Source organism: Palaemon carinicauda, chromosome 6, assembly GCF_036898095.1.
Source record: "Palaemon carinicauda isolate YSFRI2023 chromosome 6, ASM3689809v2, whole genome shotgun sequence".
In the NCBI taxonomy this organism is placed as follows: Eukaryota; Metazoa; Arthropoda; class Malacostraca; order Decapoda; family Palaemonidae; genus Palaemon; species Palaemon carinicauda.
This window is the reverse complement of record NC_090730.1, coordinates 16,810,189-16,829,764: the sequence shown is the minus strand read 5'-3', so window position 1 is coordinate 16,829,764 and position 19,576 is coordinate 16,810,189. Positions and strand designations below refer to the sequence as shown.

Here is a 19,576-nt window from a genome sequence, read left to right as displayed (position 1 = left end):
TCCTTTTTGGACAGGTAGCAGAAGGTTGAGGGCATTGTTATCAGGTTTTAGTCTGCATGAACGAAAGAAGTATGTCTGGCCCTTACTTCTTTCTTCATCATCCCCTCTACGGGGAAGCAGCATCCTGGTCTCTGCATAGCTGACCTCGAACCTCTGCAGGTAAACCATGCTTCCTTGTGTTCCGAGTATTGAGTCAATACTGTCGCGTCCCCCATACCCTGACGAGGTGGTATTGGGAACGTCCTAACCCAGAGTTCCTTCTGGAACTCCAGGTCAACTGCCTAAGACGGGTCACACTTCTTCCTTCACACACAAGCTTACGTAGGCCACATGGTTCCTTGCGGAGCAAGGAACTTGTGAGGTGCAGGGACTCCTTTTCTCGAGTGCGACTCACTCGGATTCTGAGTCCCCGGGTAAAGCCAAAGCCAGTATGGCTGGGGACTTTCCACCCTTCCTAAGGGATAAGTCACCCTTTGTAAATAGCGTGGTTTGTATTTCGGTTACGGAACAAATGACAAATTCGAAGATAATTTGTATTTTTCCTAACCATACAAACCTTAGCTATTTACACATATTTGCCCGCCAGCCCTGTCCCCCAAGACAAGTCCTACCTCTAAGTGAAAGTGAGTATTCACGTGTGTGTGAGGGGGAGGAGGGGTAGCTAGCTACCACTCCCCTACCCCCCCGCTAACTAGCGCGGGGGGTAATACACCCTCGTTAAATTCTAATGGCTCGCCATTTCAGCTACGCTAAAAGTAATAACCCTTTGTAAATAGCTAAGGTTTGTATGGTTAGGAAAAATACAAATTATCTTCGAATTTGTCATTTTTAATAAGGAGGATATGTGAGAGGTAGATACAGTATGAACATTCGATAGGAGGGTGCAAACAATTAGCATAAACTTGAGAATATTAATGCAAGTGACTGTTGAGGATATTAGAAGGTCATCAGAAGATTAAAGAATGGAAAGACATTAGGAGTTGATACCATTATACTGTACGTGAGATGCTATGTTACAATGGTGATAGTGACATAATGGCTGACTTTGATTTTTAAAGTATCTTTGGATGAGATAGAGCATTGGAAGGTATGTGCAAGAGAATATTTGTTACAATATATGGAATAAATTATAATGGGGCAAATGTAAGAATGTACTAGATGAGGTATATGGTTTTGTTTGAATAAGATGGATAACAGTAAGACTGCAGTGCTAATTGTGGGATTAGACAAAGGAGGAGGAGTGAGGTTCATTCTCAAATAAAAGTATGACGGCTAGTATGGTACACACTTCAACTATTCATCATTATTTGATAACTGTATAACTGTATAATTCCACCATATACTGTAACCTATTTATCACATGGTTCTGAGCAGTAAAGCAATCTGTATACTGGTAATACAGTATAGCATTGTATTTTTATACTGTAGTCACCAGTGAGTGATCATGAATTGGAGGAAAAAGATTTGTTGGCATTTTAGGTAGCAATATTCATATTCCTCATTACTGTAGAGCAAAAAAATATTTTTCAGCAATGATCTTAAAATATACACACGTTCTGGGGATAAAGGGCAGACAAGTCTTTTCTCCGGGCAGCGTCTTCCAAAGGACAGTGACTTTTTCAAAGCTTTGGGCACAACAGATGAACTTTCTTCTCATATTGGGTAAGGAGATTTTGTGTACTGTTGGTTTTACTTTACCTGCTGGTATTATTTTATTTTGTGTAAAAGTATGCTTTATGCTATAGCCTTTTTTGCATTTTCTTAATTTCTTTTTACTGCTCTTGCATCATCTTTCAAAATGAATTGGACATAGTAATACAGCAGTATAATTGTGCAGTAGTCCCCTATTACTGTATTCTGTAATTCATCCTACACAATAATTCACATTTTTTTCAATCACCATTTTCAGTGTGCTATCCCCTCAGAGTCTTGTAATGCAATTCAACAGTATAGTACTTGCATTCAAAAGTAGATTGATAACAGTACATAATTTTAATAAAAAGAGAGAGAGAGAGAGAGAGAGAGAGAGAGAGAGAGAGAGAGAGAGAGAGAGAGAGAGAGAGAGAGAGAGAGAGAGAGAGATTTTTTTTTGTTTGTTTGATTCCTGATACCAGCAGTTTATTTAGTTACCCCATAAAAGTACTTGAGGATATTGTACTGTATACCCTAAGAGTATGTTTTAGCTTCATTTATTTGATTTCTGTGTAGAAATAATTTTTTGTTTTAGGCTTCCATTGTTACTTAAGGCTTTAATTTTCAGGTTAGCCAAAGAATTTGCTGAAGAAAAGAATCATGACTATGTAGATCAACTAGAAAGAATACAGTGTATTCTGCAGGATATTGCTACGTTGTTAGCTACCCCCAAAAATCAGGAAATAATTGGTAAGGGACCGAGTTGTATAAAATTACATTGGTATTACAGTATCTTTAACTGTATCATTGTTCATAAGTACTTGGAGAGCATTATATTACATGAATTATAAAGTTTAAATACTGTTTTCTCCCAGAGAAATACAAACCATTGCCTTTTACATAAGAGAAAAGTAATAGTGAAGCTGGGAATACAGTAATCAAAAACTTATAACAAGGTGTCAACAACCGACAGGTAAATTACCTACCGTTAACAGGGAGGATACCTTCCCCTTACACTGGCTCACTGATAACTTGCTTAGATATCAGCTATCATTGAGAACAGACGTTCGTGCTGGCTGGAGTTTCGGCATACTTTATTTTGTTTGCTTTCTTTTCAAGCGTGTTTATGGATTGTGTATTTTGAAGAGACTTTTCAGTGAATGTCCAATGCTTTCTGGAGTGTAAAGTGTTTCTTCCCCTGCATTCCTGCAGAGGCTTCAACCACAGCCAAGGGCTTCTTGTGAAAAATGTGCATGTTTGTAGCCTTTTGGTTTTGTCCTTGCCCGGTGATTGGGAGGATTTGACTTCAAGACCCTTCTCAGGTTGGTTAGTAGTCTTTGGAAAATACTCTTCAGTGGTAGGAAAATTCAAGGCATCCTTGAGATTGCTTAGCCTCAACCTTTCGCTTAATACCGAGACTCCCTTCTCCCTCTCCCTTCGGTGTCTGTGTTCGGTCAAGATGGGTTCCTTTATTTTTACAATCCTCTAGGTGGCGAGGCCTTGTAGTCTTCCTCCCAAGGGGAGTCTTTATTTCAGATTGACTGTGATGCCATTAGGACTTTGAGGCAGATGTTCCTATGGAGGCCACCCTTCAGGCCCTTTCCAGAGAAGGCAGTAACTCTGGGTTTTACCTCTTTATTCCCTTGCCTTGTCCAGGGACCTTCAGGGGAGACAATTCTCCCCTTTAGATGATCTTCCCATTGCAAGGAGCTGTTGGCAACTGCAGGTGCCTTCTTCAGCTATGAGTCCGGGGCCTTGCCCTTCTGGAGGTCTCTTCCAGGACATTATCTCTTTGTAGCATGCTCTAATGTTCTTCAACCTTGCCAGATCCTTCCTCTTTGGAGGGGGGATCTAAGATGCCTCTCATCTAGATGGTCTTGGAGCTTCTAGACTTTCCTACAGATGCATGTTTTTGGACAAGCTCGTTGCCTCCAGTCTTCCTTCGGAGGCTTTAGAGGGAAAGTCATCTCCCAGGCGTCCTTTTTGAAGGAAGCACCCTTCAGTTGCTGCTTCTTAAGATCGTCGTGGAACTTAAAGATCTTCATGACTATTCCCAACACTTATATGATTTCTAGGAGACAGGAAGCTTACAGATCGCCATGGTTAAATGAGAAGTGATGGAACATATCTTTTTAACACTTGAAATAATCTTTTTTTTTTTTCATATAAACCCATTAGTCATCTATGGAGTGCTTACCTTCCATCATTGTGCACATTTGTGTCTGGAAAATCAAAGACTGTTTCTGGGGACATTCAAGACCATGAATGGGAATGCAATATGATTATGTTGATGGAGTGTAGAGAGAGGTGAATGCTCGAGTGCTTGGACGAGGATTGAAACTGGAAGACGAGAATGACCATGAATGGGAGGTGAATCAGTTGTTTGCGGATGATACTGTACTGGTTGCAGACGCGGAAGAGAAGCTTGGCCAATTATTGACAGAATTTGGAAGGGTGTGTGAGAGAAGGAAGTTGAGAGTTAATGTGGGTAAGAGTAAGGTTATGAGATGTACGAGAAGGGAGGGTGGTGCGAGGTTGAATGTCATGTTGAATGGAGAGTTACTTGAGGAGGTGGATCAGTTTAAGTACTTGGGGTCTGTTGTTGCAGCAAATGGTGGATTGGAAGCAGATGTACGTCAGAGAGTGAATGAAGGATGCAAAGTTTTGGGGGCAGTTAAGGGAGTAGTAAAAAATAGAGGGTTGGGCATGAATGTAAAGAGAGTTCTGTATGAGAAAGTGATTGTACCAACTGTGATGTATGGATCGGAGTTGTGGGGAATGAAAGTGACGGAGAGACAGAAATTGAATGGGTTTGATATGAAATGTTTAAGGAGTATGGCTGGTGTATCTCGAGTAGATAGGGTTAGGAACGAAGTAGTGAGGGTGAGAACAGGTGTAAGAAATGAGATAGCAGCTAGAGTGGATATGAATGTGTTAAGGTGGTTTGGCCATGTTGAGAGAATGGAAAATGAAAATGGCTGTCTGCTAAAGAAGGTGATGAATGCAAGAGTTGATGAGAGAAGTACAAGAGGAAGGCCAAGGTTTGGGTGGATGGATGGAGTGAAGGAAGCTCTGGCTGATAGGAGGATAGATGTGAGAGAGGCAAGAGAGCATGCTAGAAATAGGAATGAATGGCGAGCGATTGTGACGCAGTTCCGGTAGGCTTTGGTGCTTCCTTCAGTGCCTTGGAAGACCGCGGAGGTAGGAGCAATAGGGGATTCGCGTTATGAAGCTTCATCTATGGTGGATAACGGGCGAGGGTGGGCTGTGGCACCCCTAGCAGTACCAGCGGAACTCGATTGAGTCCCTTGTCAGGCTGGGAGAAACATAGAGAGGAGAGGTCCCCTTTTCTGTTTCATTTGTTTGATGTCGGCTACCCCCCAAAATTGGGGTAAGTACCTTGGTATATGTATGTATGTAGTAAAAACGTCTTAATGATTTAATTTTACCTAATTAGTAACCAAAAAATTATGAACACCTTACCTAACCTCATTAGGCTACATGTTGAGTAAAAGCATTTAATGTTATATATGTAGATTTTGCTTTTATTTAGAACCTCCTGGCTAGTACAGTGGTAAAGTGTTTGCCTAGCATTTGCATGGCAGCAGATCGATCCCCACCCAAGGCCGTGAGTTTAAGCTGTTTATTGGGAGGCCACGGCTGTGGTTGGGCACCACAGTTGGGGGTTGGGCTTGCCCGGCTGTTGTTCTGGTGAGCATCCATTCTGGTGGAACTGGATCTGAAACCAGACAGCTTTAATATTTAACCTTTAATGTTGAGAAAACTCCATAGCAAGAAATGAAAGTAATTAAAGGAAAGATGTATTTTTGAAATGTTTAATAATTGTTGAAGAAGGGAATAATGGAAGATGTAAGGTAAGTTTCTGACCTGATGGCTTTGCAAAATGCAAATTGAAAATTTAGAAGTTTAATTGTATATGAAAATGTAATATGTTTTGAGTTTGATTTGAAAGATTTGAAGAGTTGAGAAGACATCACTGTACAAATAATATTTTGGAGGTGATGATAGTTGGAGTGGTGATGGATTAGTGAATTGAAAAGGGAGGGATTGGCAGTCAGTTTCAAAATGTTGGTGAAACTTACAGAAAAATAAAAGCCAAATCTAGTGTAGAGTTAACACAAAATTCTTTCCTTACAATTCGGCGGAAGGTAGACTGTTTTAAGTGAAGTGGGGATATATTCATTCTTGTCAAATTTAGAGGGGCAAGGAAAAAGTTAAACATTTCGATGTTTGTATAAGCAGAGGAAGAGGGTTGTGTTTCCAAAAATCTAATGCCAGATGGTCTTGACCAGTTTTATTAGTACTGTACACTATAATATTCTATTGCTATAAAGTATATCATTATCTCATTAGATATACATACTTCTTAAATGAATGAATTGAAATGATGGTGAGGGTTAGTGGGTTCCTCCAATGAAGTGGAATCTCTGAGTTGTAGATGCATTCTTTGTATAGATTCTCAAATCTTCCCTTCGAAACACAACAGGTGTTGTTCCGCAAAGTATTAGTTTGTATTTCAATAATTTTTTTGTACATTATAAATACAGTATAAACATGTAATTGTTTAAAATATCAAAATTATGCACTTTATTTATTCCTTTGCCATCAAGATGACCTGGCGAGAGAGGCAAGAATTAAAGAAAGATTATCCTTCAATCCTCGACATATTCTAGAGTTGGAGAGTTGGATTGATCAGTATACATCACTCCTTCCTCCCCTAAGCAATTTCATCCTTCCAGTAAGTTGAATGAAATGTTACTTTTACTCTTTGTATCAATCAAATCTTTTCCTTAAAATTTGTTTTTCAATATTAATCTTACCCGATGATCATGTAGCTGTCAACTCCGTTGCCCGACAGAAATCTACGGTCGGGATACGCCAGCGATCGCTATCCAGGTGGGGGTGTACACAACAGCGCCATCTGTGAGTAGGTACTCAAGTACTTCTTGTCAACAAGAACTCAATTTTTCCTCTGTCGTGCCGCCGGCAAGACCTACTTGGATACGCTGTTGATTCTGGAGTTGTTGTTCACGATTTGGTGATGTATTCACTCTAGAGTTTAGCCTTCGCTATTCAGGAAGCTTTATCATTAGCTTAGCAAGCTTTTGGAATTAATTGGATTAATTGTTAACGAACTTTGCTAGATTTTGGAATCCCCCCTTGACTACTTCTAATTCAAGATGTCTGACCAGTCTCAAGTCCCTAAGTACAGGCAGTGTAGCGTTAGGACTTGTGCTAGGCGTCTTCCGAAGGCCTCTATAGATCCTCACACCGTGTGTTCCAATTGTAGGGGTAAATCCTGTCAATTGGAAGATCGATGGGGGGAATGCGCTGGGCTTTCGGAATTCGATTTTAACGAATTCCTTAAAAATGCACGTAGGTTAGAGAAGGAGAGAATCAGGAGGAGTTCTTCTCGCTCTGTGGATTTTTCCTCTCCCCATGCCCCTCAACCTTTTCCTTCCCCTGTGGTGGTGACTCCCGAACCTGCTACTAGTGCTCAGCCTTCCATGGCGGATATGTTGCGTGCCATTCAGGCTCTCGGTGACAAAGTGGAGTCATTGGCTAATGACCGTAATCAGCTCTTGGCAGATGTCAGAGAGCTGAAAGCGAAAAGTGCAGTGGGAAGTGTTATCAGTGCTAGTGATGTGAAAAGTGCCAGTGTCAGTGTTGCGCATGAGGGTACATCTGTGCGTGCCAGTCGTCCTCCCAGTCCGGGACCTCTTGCAAGCTCCCAAGCCCAGGGGAGAAGCAATGTCGAAGGACCAAAGGGTTCGGCAGGCCTTGATCGGCGCACGGATGTATCCTCAGTGGTTGCGGACGTATCTGTTAAGGATCGTCCCATCCACATACAGACGAATGAGCCCTTACATTCCTCGTCTGTGGAAGAAGTTTCCAGGAGGAAACGATGGACCAAGGTCTCACGACCGCTCAAACGTAAGGTCCCTTCCGAGCGAGTCCAACGGCCCAGGTGTAGCCACTAGGTCAGTTCGGACTCGCCGCAGTCATCTGATGACTGCACACCTCCCAAGAGAGGTAGAGTGGTTCCACAACAGGCTACTGCTCCGTCTGTTGTTGCTCCAACCACAGTAGACCCTAAGTGGTCCATGCTGCAGACTATGCAGTCTCAGCTTGCGGCATTCATGCAGGAGTATCATGCTGAGAAGGTTAACACTGCACCTGTTAACCTACAACCCGCCGAGGTTGTGCGCTCAGCAGATACTGCGGCTGCCTGCTCCCACACTCCACCTGTGAGAGCTCCATCACCGATGCGCAGTCCACCCTGCCAGACGCATGTTCTTGCTGCACCATCCGTTGACATGCGTGAGCTCCCGCATCAGCAGTGGGAAGGTGCTGTAGAGCTGCCGGGTTCCAGCACTGTGCGGCATTCTCCGCAACCCATGCGGTATGCTCCGCATACCTTACAGCATGCTCCGCATACCTTACAGCATGCTCCGCATACCATACAGCATGCTCCGCAACCCACCGCAGCCCCTCCCACACACCAGCACTCTGCTTTTGTTGTTGCCAGCTCGCAGACTGACCAGCAGCGGCATGATGTTGGATCCGCAGGTACGCATGCACCCGTACTGCCGGATTCAGCCGTTCAGCTTTCTGCTCTGCCTTTGCCACTTCCTACTCAGCTTTCGGATGATGGAGTATCGGATGACGAAGCTGCACATTTGGATGAACCGCACTCTGATTTTGAAGGGCCCAAGTCTACGCCTCCCTCCTTAGACTTTCGTAAAGTCCTTGCCTTGTTCAGGGACTTGTATCCTGAGCAGTTTGTGTCTGCAACCCCTCGCTCTCCTCCCTCCGAGTTTGCTCTGGGCATGCAGTCTGCTGCGCCTGCCTTCACCAAGCTTGTTCTCGCACGATCATCTAAGAGAGCTTTGAGGGTTATGGGAGCGTGGTTGCATTCCAAGAAGCAACTGGGAAAGACTGCTTTCGTCTTTCCGCCTACCAAGCTTGCTTCCAAGTCGAGCGTCTGGTATGCCACGGGAGAGGAACCCGGCTTGGGAGTTCCTGCCTCTGCCCAGGGCGACTTCTCAAGTCTGGTTGACTCTCCTCGCAGGTTGGCTATGAGACGATCGAAGATCTGCTGGTCCTTTTCTGATATGGATCATCTGTTGAAGGGAGTCTTTCGTGCCTTCGAGATCTTCAACTTCCTCGATTGGTGTTTGGGAGCCTTAAGCAGGAAGACTTCCCCTTCAGATAGGGACTCTGCCATGCTTATCATGTCTAGCATGGACAAAGCCATTCGGGATGGGTCTGGTGAACTTGCGGCTTCGTACGTGTCGGGAGTCCTCAAGAAGAGAGAACATCTTTGCTCCTTCTTATCGGCTGGTATCACTCCTTGCCAGAAGTCAGAGTTGTTGTTTGCTCCTCTCTCCAAGTGTCTGTTTCCGGAGGAGCTGATTAAGGGGATGGCTGCCTCGCTTATCCAGAAGGATACCCATGATCTTATGGCATCTTCCGCACGTAAGGCTAAAACCTTACCTTCTGTGCCTAGACCCTTCCGCCCGGCAGCAGTAGACACACCTGCATCTAGGTTCATCCCGCCCTTTCGTGGCAGAGCCTCCAGCAGAGGAGGTACCCGTGCCGACAGTCACCGTGGCAAGTCCAAGAAGGGTTCCAAGTCCGCAAAAGGCAAGTTCTGACTGCCTTCCTCTCCAGACAGCAGTGGGAGCCAGACTCAAGACCTTCTGGCAAGCTTGGGAGAGCAGAGGTGCAGACGCTCAGTCTGTGAAGTGGCTGAGGGAGGGATACAGAATTCCGTTCTGCCGCAGTCCCCCTCTAGCTACGTCTCCCATCAACCTCTCTCCCAACTACAAGGAGAAGGACAAGAGGCTAGCGTTGCAACAAGAGGTGTCGCTCTTGCTACAAAAGGAAGCGGTGGTCATAGTCCGGGATCATCAATACCCGGGCTTCTACAACCGTCTCTTCTTAGTAGAGAAGAAGACAGGAGGTTGGAGACCGGTGCTGGACGTCAGTGCTCTCAATGCTTATGTCACCAAGCAGACGTTCACGATGGAGACGACGAAGTCTGTCCTAGCAGCGGTCAGGCAGGAGGACTGGATGGTCTCGTTAGACCTGAAAGACGCGTACTTTCACGTCCCCATCCATCCAGACTCCCAACCTTTCCTAAGGTTCGTCTTTGGAAAGGTTGTGTACCAGTTCCAAGCCCTGTGCTTTGGCCTAAGCACGGCACCTCTTGTGTTTACCAGACTGATGAGGAATATTGCGAAATTCCTTCACTTGGCAGACATCAGAGCCTCCCTCTATTTGGACGACTGGCTTTTAAGAGCTCCAACAAGTCGTCGCTGTCTGGAGAATCTCAGATGGACTATGGATCTGACCAAGGAATTGGGCCTCCTGGTCAATATAGAGAAGTCCCAGCTCGTCCCATCCCAGACCATTGTCTATCTAGGTATGGAGATTCAGAGTCGAGCTTTTCGGGCTTTTCCGTCGGCCCCAAGGATCAATCAAGCCCTAGAATGCATCCAGAGCATGCTGAGAAGGAACCGATGTTCAGTCAGGCAGTGGATGAGTCTAACAGGGACACTTTCATCGCTGGCCCAGTTCATCGAGTTAGGGAGACTCCACCTCCGCCCCCTTCAGTATCATCTAGCTGCTCACTGGAGAAAGGACATGACGCTAGAGGCGGTCTCAGTGCCTGTTTCCGAAGAGATGAGGTCTACTCTAACGTGGTGGAAGAACAGCATTCTTCTCAAGGAAGGTCTACCATTGGCTGTTCAGACCCCCGACCACCGTCTCTTCTCGGACGCATCGGACACGGGCTGGGGTGCGACTCTGGACGGACAGGAATGCTCGGGCACATGGAATCAGGAGCAAAGGACACTTCACATCAATTGCAAGGAGTTGTTGGCAGTTCATCTGGCCTTGATAAACTTCAAGTCCCTCCAGCTAAACAAGGTGGTGGAGGTGAACTCCGACAACACCACAGCCTTGGCTTACATCTCCAAGCAAGGAGGGACTCATTCGAGGAAGTTGTTCGAGATCGCAAGGGACCTCCTCATTTGGTCAAAAGATCGAAAGCTTTCGCTGGTAACGAGGTTCATTCAGGGCGATATGAATGTCATGGCAGATCGCCTCAGCCGGAAGGGTCAGGTCATCCCCACAGAGTGGACCCTTCATAAGAATGTTTGCTGCAGACTATGGGCCCTGTGGGGGCAGCCCCCCATAGATCTATTCGCTACCTCGATGACCAAGAGGCTCCCGATGTATTGTTCTCCGATTCCAGACCCAGCAGCAGTTCACGTGGATGCCTTTCTGCTGGATTGGTCCCACCTCGACCTGTATGCGTTCCCGCCGTTCAAGATTGTCAACAGGGTACTTCAGAAGTTCGCATCGCACGAAGGGACACGGTTGACGTTGGTTGCTCCCCTCTGGCCCGCGAGAGAATGGTTCACCGAGGTACTGCAATGGCTAGTGGACGTTCCCAGGACTCTTCCTCTAAGAGTGGACCTTCTGCGTCAACCTCACGTAAAGAAGGTACACCCAAACCTCCACGCTCTTCGTCTGACTGCCTTCAGACTATCGAAAGACTCTCAAGAGCTAGAGGCTTTTCGAAGAAGGCAGCCAGAGCGATTGCCAGAGCAAGAAGGACATCCACTCTCAGAGTCTATCAGTCCAAATGGGAAGTCTTCCGAAGCTGGTGTAAGGCGAATGCAGTTTCCTCAACCAGTACCACTGTAACCCAGATTGCTGACTTCCTGTTACATCTAAGGAACGTAAGATCCCTATCAGCTCCTACGATCAAGGGTTACAGGAGTATGTTGGCAGCAGTCTTCCGCCACAGAGGCTTGGATCTTTCCACCAACAAAGATCTACAGGACCTCCTTAGGTCTTTTGAGACCTCTAAGGAACGTCGGTTATCCACACCAGGCTGGAACCTAGACGTAGTTTTAAGGTTCCTAATGTCATCAAGATTTGAACCGCTCCAATCAGCCTCTTTTAAGGACCTCACATTAAAAACTCTTTTCCTCGTCTGCTTAGCAACAGCTAAAAGAGTCAGTGAGATCCACGCCTTCAGCAGGAACATAGGTTTTACTTCTGAAACGGCTACATGTTCCTTGCAGCTCGGTTTTCTGGCTAAAAACGAGCTTCCTTCCCGTCCTTGGCCTAAGTCGTTCGAGATCCCAAGCCTGTCCAACTTGGTGGGGAACGAACTAGAGAGAGTACTTTGCCCAGTAAGAGCTCTTAAGTACTATTTAAGACGTTCAAAGCCATTACGAGGACAATCAGAAGCTTTATGGTGTTCTATCAAGAAGCCTTCTCTTCCGATGTCTAAGAACGCAGTTTCTTACTATATCAGGCTTCTGATTAGAGAAGCACATTCTCATCTGAATGAAGAAGACCTTGCTTTGCTGAAGGTAAGGACACATGAAGTTAGAGCTGTCGCTACTTCAGTGGCCTTCAAACAGAACCGTTCTCTGCAGAGTGTTATGGATGCAACCTATTGGAGAAGCAAGTCAGTGTTCGCATCATTCTATCTCAAAGATGTCCAGTCTCTTTACGAGAACTGCTACACCCTGGGACCATTCGTAGCAGCGAGTGCAGTAGTAGGTGAGGGCTCAGCCACTACATTCCCATAATCCCATAACCTTTTTAATCTTTCTCTTGAATACTTTTTATTGTTGTTTTTTGGGTTGTACGGAAGGCTAAGAAGCCTTCCGCATCCTGGTTGATTTGGCGGGTGGTCAAATTCTTTCTTGAGAAGCGCCTAGGTTAGAGGTTGTGATGAGGTCCTTTAGTATGGGTTGCAGCCCTTTATACTTCAGCACCTAGGAGTCGTTCAGCATCCTAAGAGGACCGCTAGGCTCAGTAAGGAAGACGTACTTAAAAAAGGCAGAGTAATAGTTCAAGTCGACTTCCTTACCAGGTACTTATTTATTTTATGTTTGTTATTTTGAATAACTGCTAAAATTAAATACGGGATACTTAGCTTCTTTGTTAACATGTATGCTGGTCTCCACCCACCACCCTGGGTGTGAATCAGCTACATGATCATCGGATAAGATTAATATTGAAAAATGTTATTTTCATTAGTAAAATAAAATTTTGAATATACTTACCCGATGATCATGAATTTAAGAACCCTCCCTTCCTCCCCATAGAGAACCAGTGGACCGAGGAGAAAATTGAGTTCTTGTTGACAAGAAGTACTTGAGTACCTACTCACAGATGGCGCTGTTGTGTACACCCCCACCTGGATAGCGATCGCTGGCGTATCCCGACCGTAGATTTCTGTCGGGCAACGGAGTTGACAGCTACATGATCATCGGGTAAGTATATTCAAAAATTTATTTTACTAATGAAAATAACATTTTTGAATGGTTGGCTATTCAAATTTTGAAGAGATAATGATTGTATCATATTGAGAGGAATCTGTATGAATACCAAGCCTATATGTTGACCTCATCACTTATCTGTGCAAAAGTTACAGTCTCATACAGACATGCATGTCCATTCTTTCATTCTTTATATAACAATCACTATTATTGTGAGTCATTAGGGAGACTTTCTCATGCAATGAAATTACAAGCATATAACATCCATTCTCATCCATAACCAGGTTTAGATTAAATTTTGATTCTTGTTTGTTCCTATGCATGTACAAACCATTTGTACTTTAGAAAGGGAAGTTTTTTCAGAGCGAGTTGGAAAGGCCATTGAATAATTGATATGGTAGTTAACTACAGGTGGTGCATGCAGGCAAGAAAGCCCTGCCTCTCCACCTATACTTTTTCATGGGAGGAGAGCCTACCTGACACTAAGTGTAGCGAAGTGTGCAGGCAAGTTCCCTCCTCTATCTCTCTTCCTTGAGGTGGTCTACACAACGACTGGTGCTCAGTAACACCTCCATAATAAGGGGCTGGTACAAGCTCCTTTGGTTGCAATGCGTGCTTGCCCAATATAAAACCCTTAGTGTTTATTGCCGAAAATGGGGATGCCTGACTGTTTGCGGCCACCATTGTGCCTCTCGTTAGGCATAATCCCGCGGGGTTACTGCCGCAGATAGCAATGCTTTCCGACCGTTTGTTATTGCCACATCTCACAGTTGTTCAGAAGACACGGAGTCTCGTGATAAGTAATCCTTCAGGGCTACTATGTCGGTCTTCTTCTCCCTATGGGATGGAGAGCTCTTCGGACCACATGTAATCTCTCGTTAACCCTTCAGGGCCCACTGGTCTAGTGAGACATACTTTTGCTAGGCTATTTTTCCAAGCCTTTAGTCTTGAAGGGATAGAGTCAGTTTATGGTTACATTTATGAATGATAGCAAGCAAGTATTCACATAGGGATGCTTGTCCTGCTCATAAAGTGAGCTGGTAAACACCTATTACCGACGAAGGTCTAATCCCTTCGTTAGCTGCCTTTACTTTTCATATGCTCACAAACACATTAACAATGCTACAGCTAGTCAACGATCAATTTCTTTGGGCAATAATGTTGTGCTTCGTTACACAAACATTATTCCCACAAGCAACTCCACAGTTGAGCTCTATGAGGGTGCTCATACACGGAAATAGGTTCATGATGCGATTTCATACTATTGCATGCAGACAAGAGAGCGATTGCTGCTGAGAAAGGCAGTTTGCTTTGCCGTATTCATGCGTTAATGTACACCCGTGAAGAATAGCAAGGACTACTGTACATACTATCATACAATTGGAACCTTGTTCTAAAAAATCATTAGATCTCTCCAATTCGAGGGTTGTATTCCTTGTGGAAAGTCAAATTATGTGTGACCCTCCTACCTTCCCGTAATCAGACATAGGTAGTCTACCTCTAAGTGCTTAGACTCCAAAACTTCTCATAAGCAAATTTGTCCCCTTGGGAGGGAACATTCAGAGCTTATGCCAATTTTGCTTATCAGAAACGGATAAATACAAAATGTAATCATAGTTTCTAAGAGATTTTTGTCATAGGAAGAGGGATATCTCGATTGCGAATATTTATCAATGTTCTCCAATTGAGTTCTGGACGTAACGAATCATTCAGGCAGCACCTGGATCTTTGTCCCACCTAAGCATTCCCATCATAAGATTGGAAGAAATTGCCTTCGAGAGAAATTTTGTAGTCTGTGTTACTGGTCTGTAGCTGGAGTTGTGTATACAGTTACCTGTCTGACAAATGGATTGAAGGTTTCTCAATCTTGCATTTAAGGCTGTGGTAGCCTGTGTGGTAATGTCCCTGACTGGTGATCGGCTGACTGGGGTTTGAGTCCCGCTCAAACTCGTTAGTTTCATTGGTTGCTGCAACCTCACCACCCGTGTGAGAAAAGGATGCAGGGTTTGGGGTAGTCTATAGGTCTATCTGCTGAGTCATCAGCAGCCATTGTCTGGTCCTAGTATGGGTGGAGAGGGGGCTTGGCTGCTGATCATATGTACAGTATATATGATTAGTCTCTTGGGCATTGTCCTGCTTGATAGGGCAGTGTCACTGTCCCTTGCCTGTGCAATTCGTGCGCAGCCTTTAAACCTTTTAGAAGTAATTGTGTGTGATCAGTTGCTTGCTACTGATCGTTTGCTTGACAATGATTGCTAGGGAGATTCGCTGTAATACCAATACCTCCTAGTGGGTACTGGCTACTCTAGGGTTATCAATCCATAAGCGGACTTACACGACCAACTCCCAATGGAACGTAGGCAGTTGGAGGACGATCTTCGCCATCCCCCTATAGAACAATAGGTTGCAACCAATTCCATGACTCGACAGCAGTCAATTTGAGATGTATACTTGCTAGGCAATCTCGGCCCCTTGGGCACAATCGACAAAAGATGATATTTCGCTTGAGAGTCAAGGTTCCCTGTTCCTCTCAATTGAGCTTTCTAACCCTTCGGGGTGGAGCAACAGACACATCTCAGGGTGATGCTGGTTGCCCTACTGGGTATTATACTGACCAGATATCCCGGATTCTATCCCAATTTTCAATAGTTCAGAAGGGAAGACTACTTTTCTCCTGAAAAGTTTACTTGTACTACCCATCTCCCACAGCCTTACTTGCCTTTTATGAGTGAATGCCTCCTCCTGTAGGAGCACATAACGCTACTCGCCAACCTCTTGGTAGGACGCATTCACTCATCTTCACAGTATGCTCTAGTAGCGATACGGGAGTCATAGGTGCTCGCCACCTTTCGTGTGCACTTCTATGCAGGTGCTGGCCGATCCTCACCTCACAACAATCTCATCACCAATATTTGCCTCGCCATTATGGGGTTCAGCAATTACACTTGCTGGGGATCGCCACTTTGGTGATACACCCCACTATACTTGTTCGTCCTACTCGGTAGTGTGCGAGAGCACGCAGATTCACAATGCTCACGTAGAGCGCACACGCATCCCCATGGAGAGCTGGTATATCTAGGAATGAAGGTTGATACCAAATAAGGTAAAGGCTTTCCATCCAAAGAAAGAATAGACAGGATGAAATGGGCAGTGCGCCAGTTTTCTGTCATAGGTCGGTTTGCCAGCATATCGGTGGCAAAGGCTTCTGGGGCACCTGACTTCCTTATAGAAACTGGTACTCAACAGCCACGTGCACATTCACTCACAACAATAGCAGCTGAACACCTCTTGGTCCTAGCATTTAAACCCTCCAAACATCATGATCCTGAGAGGAACAGAGCTAAAGAGAGACCTGAGCTGGTGAATGTCCAACAACCTGCTCAAGGTAGTAGACTTCTCTCTTATTATTATTATTATTACTATCCAAGCTACAACCCTAGTTGGAAAAGCAAGATGTTATAAGCCCAGGGGCTCCAACAGGGAAAAATAGCCCAGTTAGGAAAGGAAATAAGGAAATAAATAAATGAAGAGAACAAATTAACAATAAATCATTCTAAAATAAGAAACAACGTCAAAACAGACATGTCATATAATAAACTATCAACAACATCAAAAACAAATATGTCATAAATAAACTATAAAAAGACTATGTCCGCCTGGTCAACAAAAAAGCATTTGCTCCAACTTTGAACTTTTGAAGTTCTACTGATTCAACCACCCGATTAGGAAGATCATTCCACAACTTGGTCACAGATGGAATAAAACTTCTAGAGTACTGCGTAGTATTGAGCCTTGTGATGGAGAAGGCCTGGCTATTAGAATTAACTGCCTGCCTAGTATTATGAACAGGATAGAATTGTCCAGGGAGATCTGAATGTAAAGGATGGTCAGAGTTGTGAAAAATCTTATGCAACATGCATAATGAACTAATTGAACGACGGTGCCAGAGATTAATATCTAGATCAGGAATAAGAAATTTAATAGACCGTAAGTTTCTGTCCAACAAATTAAGATGAGAATCAGCAGCTGAAGACCAGACAGGAGAACAATACTCAAAACAAGGTAGAATGAAAGAATTAAAACCCTTCTTCAGAATAGATTGATCACCGAAAATCTTGAAAGACTTTCTCAGTAAGCCTATTTTTTGTGAAATTGAAGAAGACACAGACCTTATATGTTTCTCAAAAGTAAATTTACTGTCGAGAATCACACCTAAAATTTTGAAAGAGTCATACATATTTAAAGAAACATTATCGATACTGAGATCCGGATGTTGAGGAACCACCGTCCTTGACCTACTTACAATCATACTTTGAGTTTTGTTAGGATTCAACTTCATACCCCATAATTTGCACCATGCACTAATTCTAGCTAAATCTCTATTAAGGGATTCACCAACCCTAGATCTACATTCAGGGGATGAAATTGATGCAAAGAGAGTAGCATCATCTGCATATGCAACAAGCTTGTTTTCTAGGCCAAACCACATGTCATGTGTATATAGTATAAAAAGTAATGGGCCAAGAACACTACCCTGTGGAACACCGGATATCACATTCCTATAATCACTATGTTGCCCATCAACAACAACTCTTTGAGATCTATTACTTAAAAAATCAATAATAATGCTAAGAAACGACCCACCCACTCCCAACTGTTTCAGTTTGAAAACAAGGGCCTCATGATTAACACGGTCAAAGGCAGCACTAAAATCAAGGCCAATCATACGAACTTCCCGACCACAATCAAGGGATTTCTGTACAGCATTGGAGATTGTAAGAAGGGCATCACATGCTCCAAGGCCTTTACGAAAACCAAATTGCAAACTAGGGAGTAGATGATTACCTTCAGCAAACCTATTAAGACGTTTTGCCAGAAGACGTTCAAAAACTTTAGATAATATGGGAGTTATGGAAATTGGGCGGTAATCAGTGGGACTTGAGCTACCACAAACACATTTACATAGAGGAGTAACATTACCAATTCTCCAACTAGTGCTAAAAGCTCCTCTTCTTGCTAACTTGCGCAAAATAACAGATAACTTTGGAGCTAAGAAATCTGCTGTCTTTATAAAAAACAAAGGAAAAATACCATTTGGGTCTACACCTCCATAAGCATCAAGGTCCATCAACAGAGCTTTAATCTCACGAGATCAAAAAGCTAAACTAGTTAGTTTAGCCTCAGGAAAACAGAAATGAGGAAGTTCAAGTTTTTCATTACTCTGTTTACTGTCAAAAACATCAGCCAAAAGGGTTGCCTTTTCCTTTGGACAGTGAGTGACTGAGCCATCTGGTTTAAGTAAAGGAGGAACTGTTGCATCTACACCAAAGAGTGCAGATTTAAGGGTAGACCACCATTTATGTTCCTGAGTTGTACCAGAAAGTGTTTCTTTTATGGTTAACTTGTACTCCTTTTCAGTTGAGGCATAAACTCTCTGAGCAAAAGCTCGAAGCTGAGTATAGTTGTTCCAGGTCAAATCTGATCTTTTACCCTTCCAAAGTTGATAGGCCTCCTGCTTCTTCAAAAAAGCACGTCTACAATCATCGTTGAACCACGGTTTGTCCTTCACTCGGTACCTTAGCACACGAGAAGGGATACGCCTATCAATTATGTTGACTAGATTCTCATTCAAAGGGACAACAGGATCCCCGGAATTTTATGTGGGTTGCTCAATTGTTGCACCACACATCCTCCAGGCTCTGGTCTAATTCCAAATGAGTGCCACATATACCCTCCTGGAAATGAGGCAACATTTCTAGCCGTCAAGTAATTCCATCAGCTTCTTTTACAGCACTCTGTGGTGCTGGTAAGCTACAACACCACAATAGTGTTATACGTAAACAAACAAGGAAGTACTTTTTCACTGCTCCTCTTCCATCGAGCTGTAGAAACCCTGAGATGGATGGAAGACAACTTGGTAGCCCCATCAGCCCGTTTCATCCCGGGCAAGAAGAATGTACTGGCAGACAGTCTGAGTTGGAAGACTCAGATAGTAGGCTTTGAATAGTCTTTGAAACAACCAACAGCCAACAAAGTCTTAACTTTGTGGGGTTCGCAAACAATTGACATTTCCATGATGTCCCTCAACCGGAGACTTCGGGCGTACAGTACTACCCTCCAATACCAGATCCCCAGACAGTCTGGCTGGATGCCTTCCAACAACAGTGAGACAACTTGGATGTCTATGAGTTCCCCTCTTTCTGCCTAGTAAGGAGGCTTCTAAACAAGGTAACATTGCAAGACCTCTCGATGACCCTAATAGCTCCATTGTGGCAACATGCAGAATGGTTGTTGGACCTTCTGCCTCTGCTCACAGAGGCACCGAGGGAGCTTCCTCTATTCCTGATCTACTCGGCTAACCAGATGTGAAGATCTTCCACTGAGCGAAGATCTTCACATAATTTCACGCTGGGAGGTTATCCAGCAACTCCTCGCTGTGTGGTAATTTTCGTAACTGGTTGCGAGGAGGAGGGCAGGATACCTCTGTGAGTTATCTTTCGCCGTATACCAGGCAAAGTGCGCCATCTTTAGTGGTTGGTGTCGTGGACGGGCTATCGCTCCTCTCAGTGCCTCTATCCCAACGATAGTGGAGTTTTTTGTCTTGTACCCCA

At 44.2% G+C, this 19,576-nt stretch overlaps 1 protein-coding gene across 1 annotated transcript in view; it reads left to right on the top strand.

The window, feature by feature from the left end:
* The window catches only part of LOC137642453 (corrinoid adenosyltransferase MMAB-like), a 99,571-nt gene that overhangs the window by 41,828 nt on the left and 38,167 nt on the right, over positions 1-19,576 (top strand). The window contains exons 3-5 of the mRNA XM_068375017.1: positions 1,531-1,662; positions 2,261-2,382; positions 6,264-6,391. Of these exons, the coding sequence (XP_068231118.1) occupies positions 1,531-1,662; positions 2,261-2,382; positions 6,264-6,391 (382 nt within the window). The remainder of the gene's footprint in view (positions 1-1,530; positions 1,663-2,260; positions 2,383-6,263; positions 6,392-19,576) is intronic.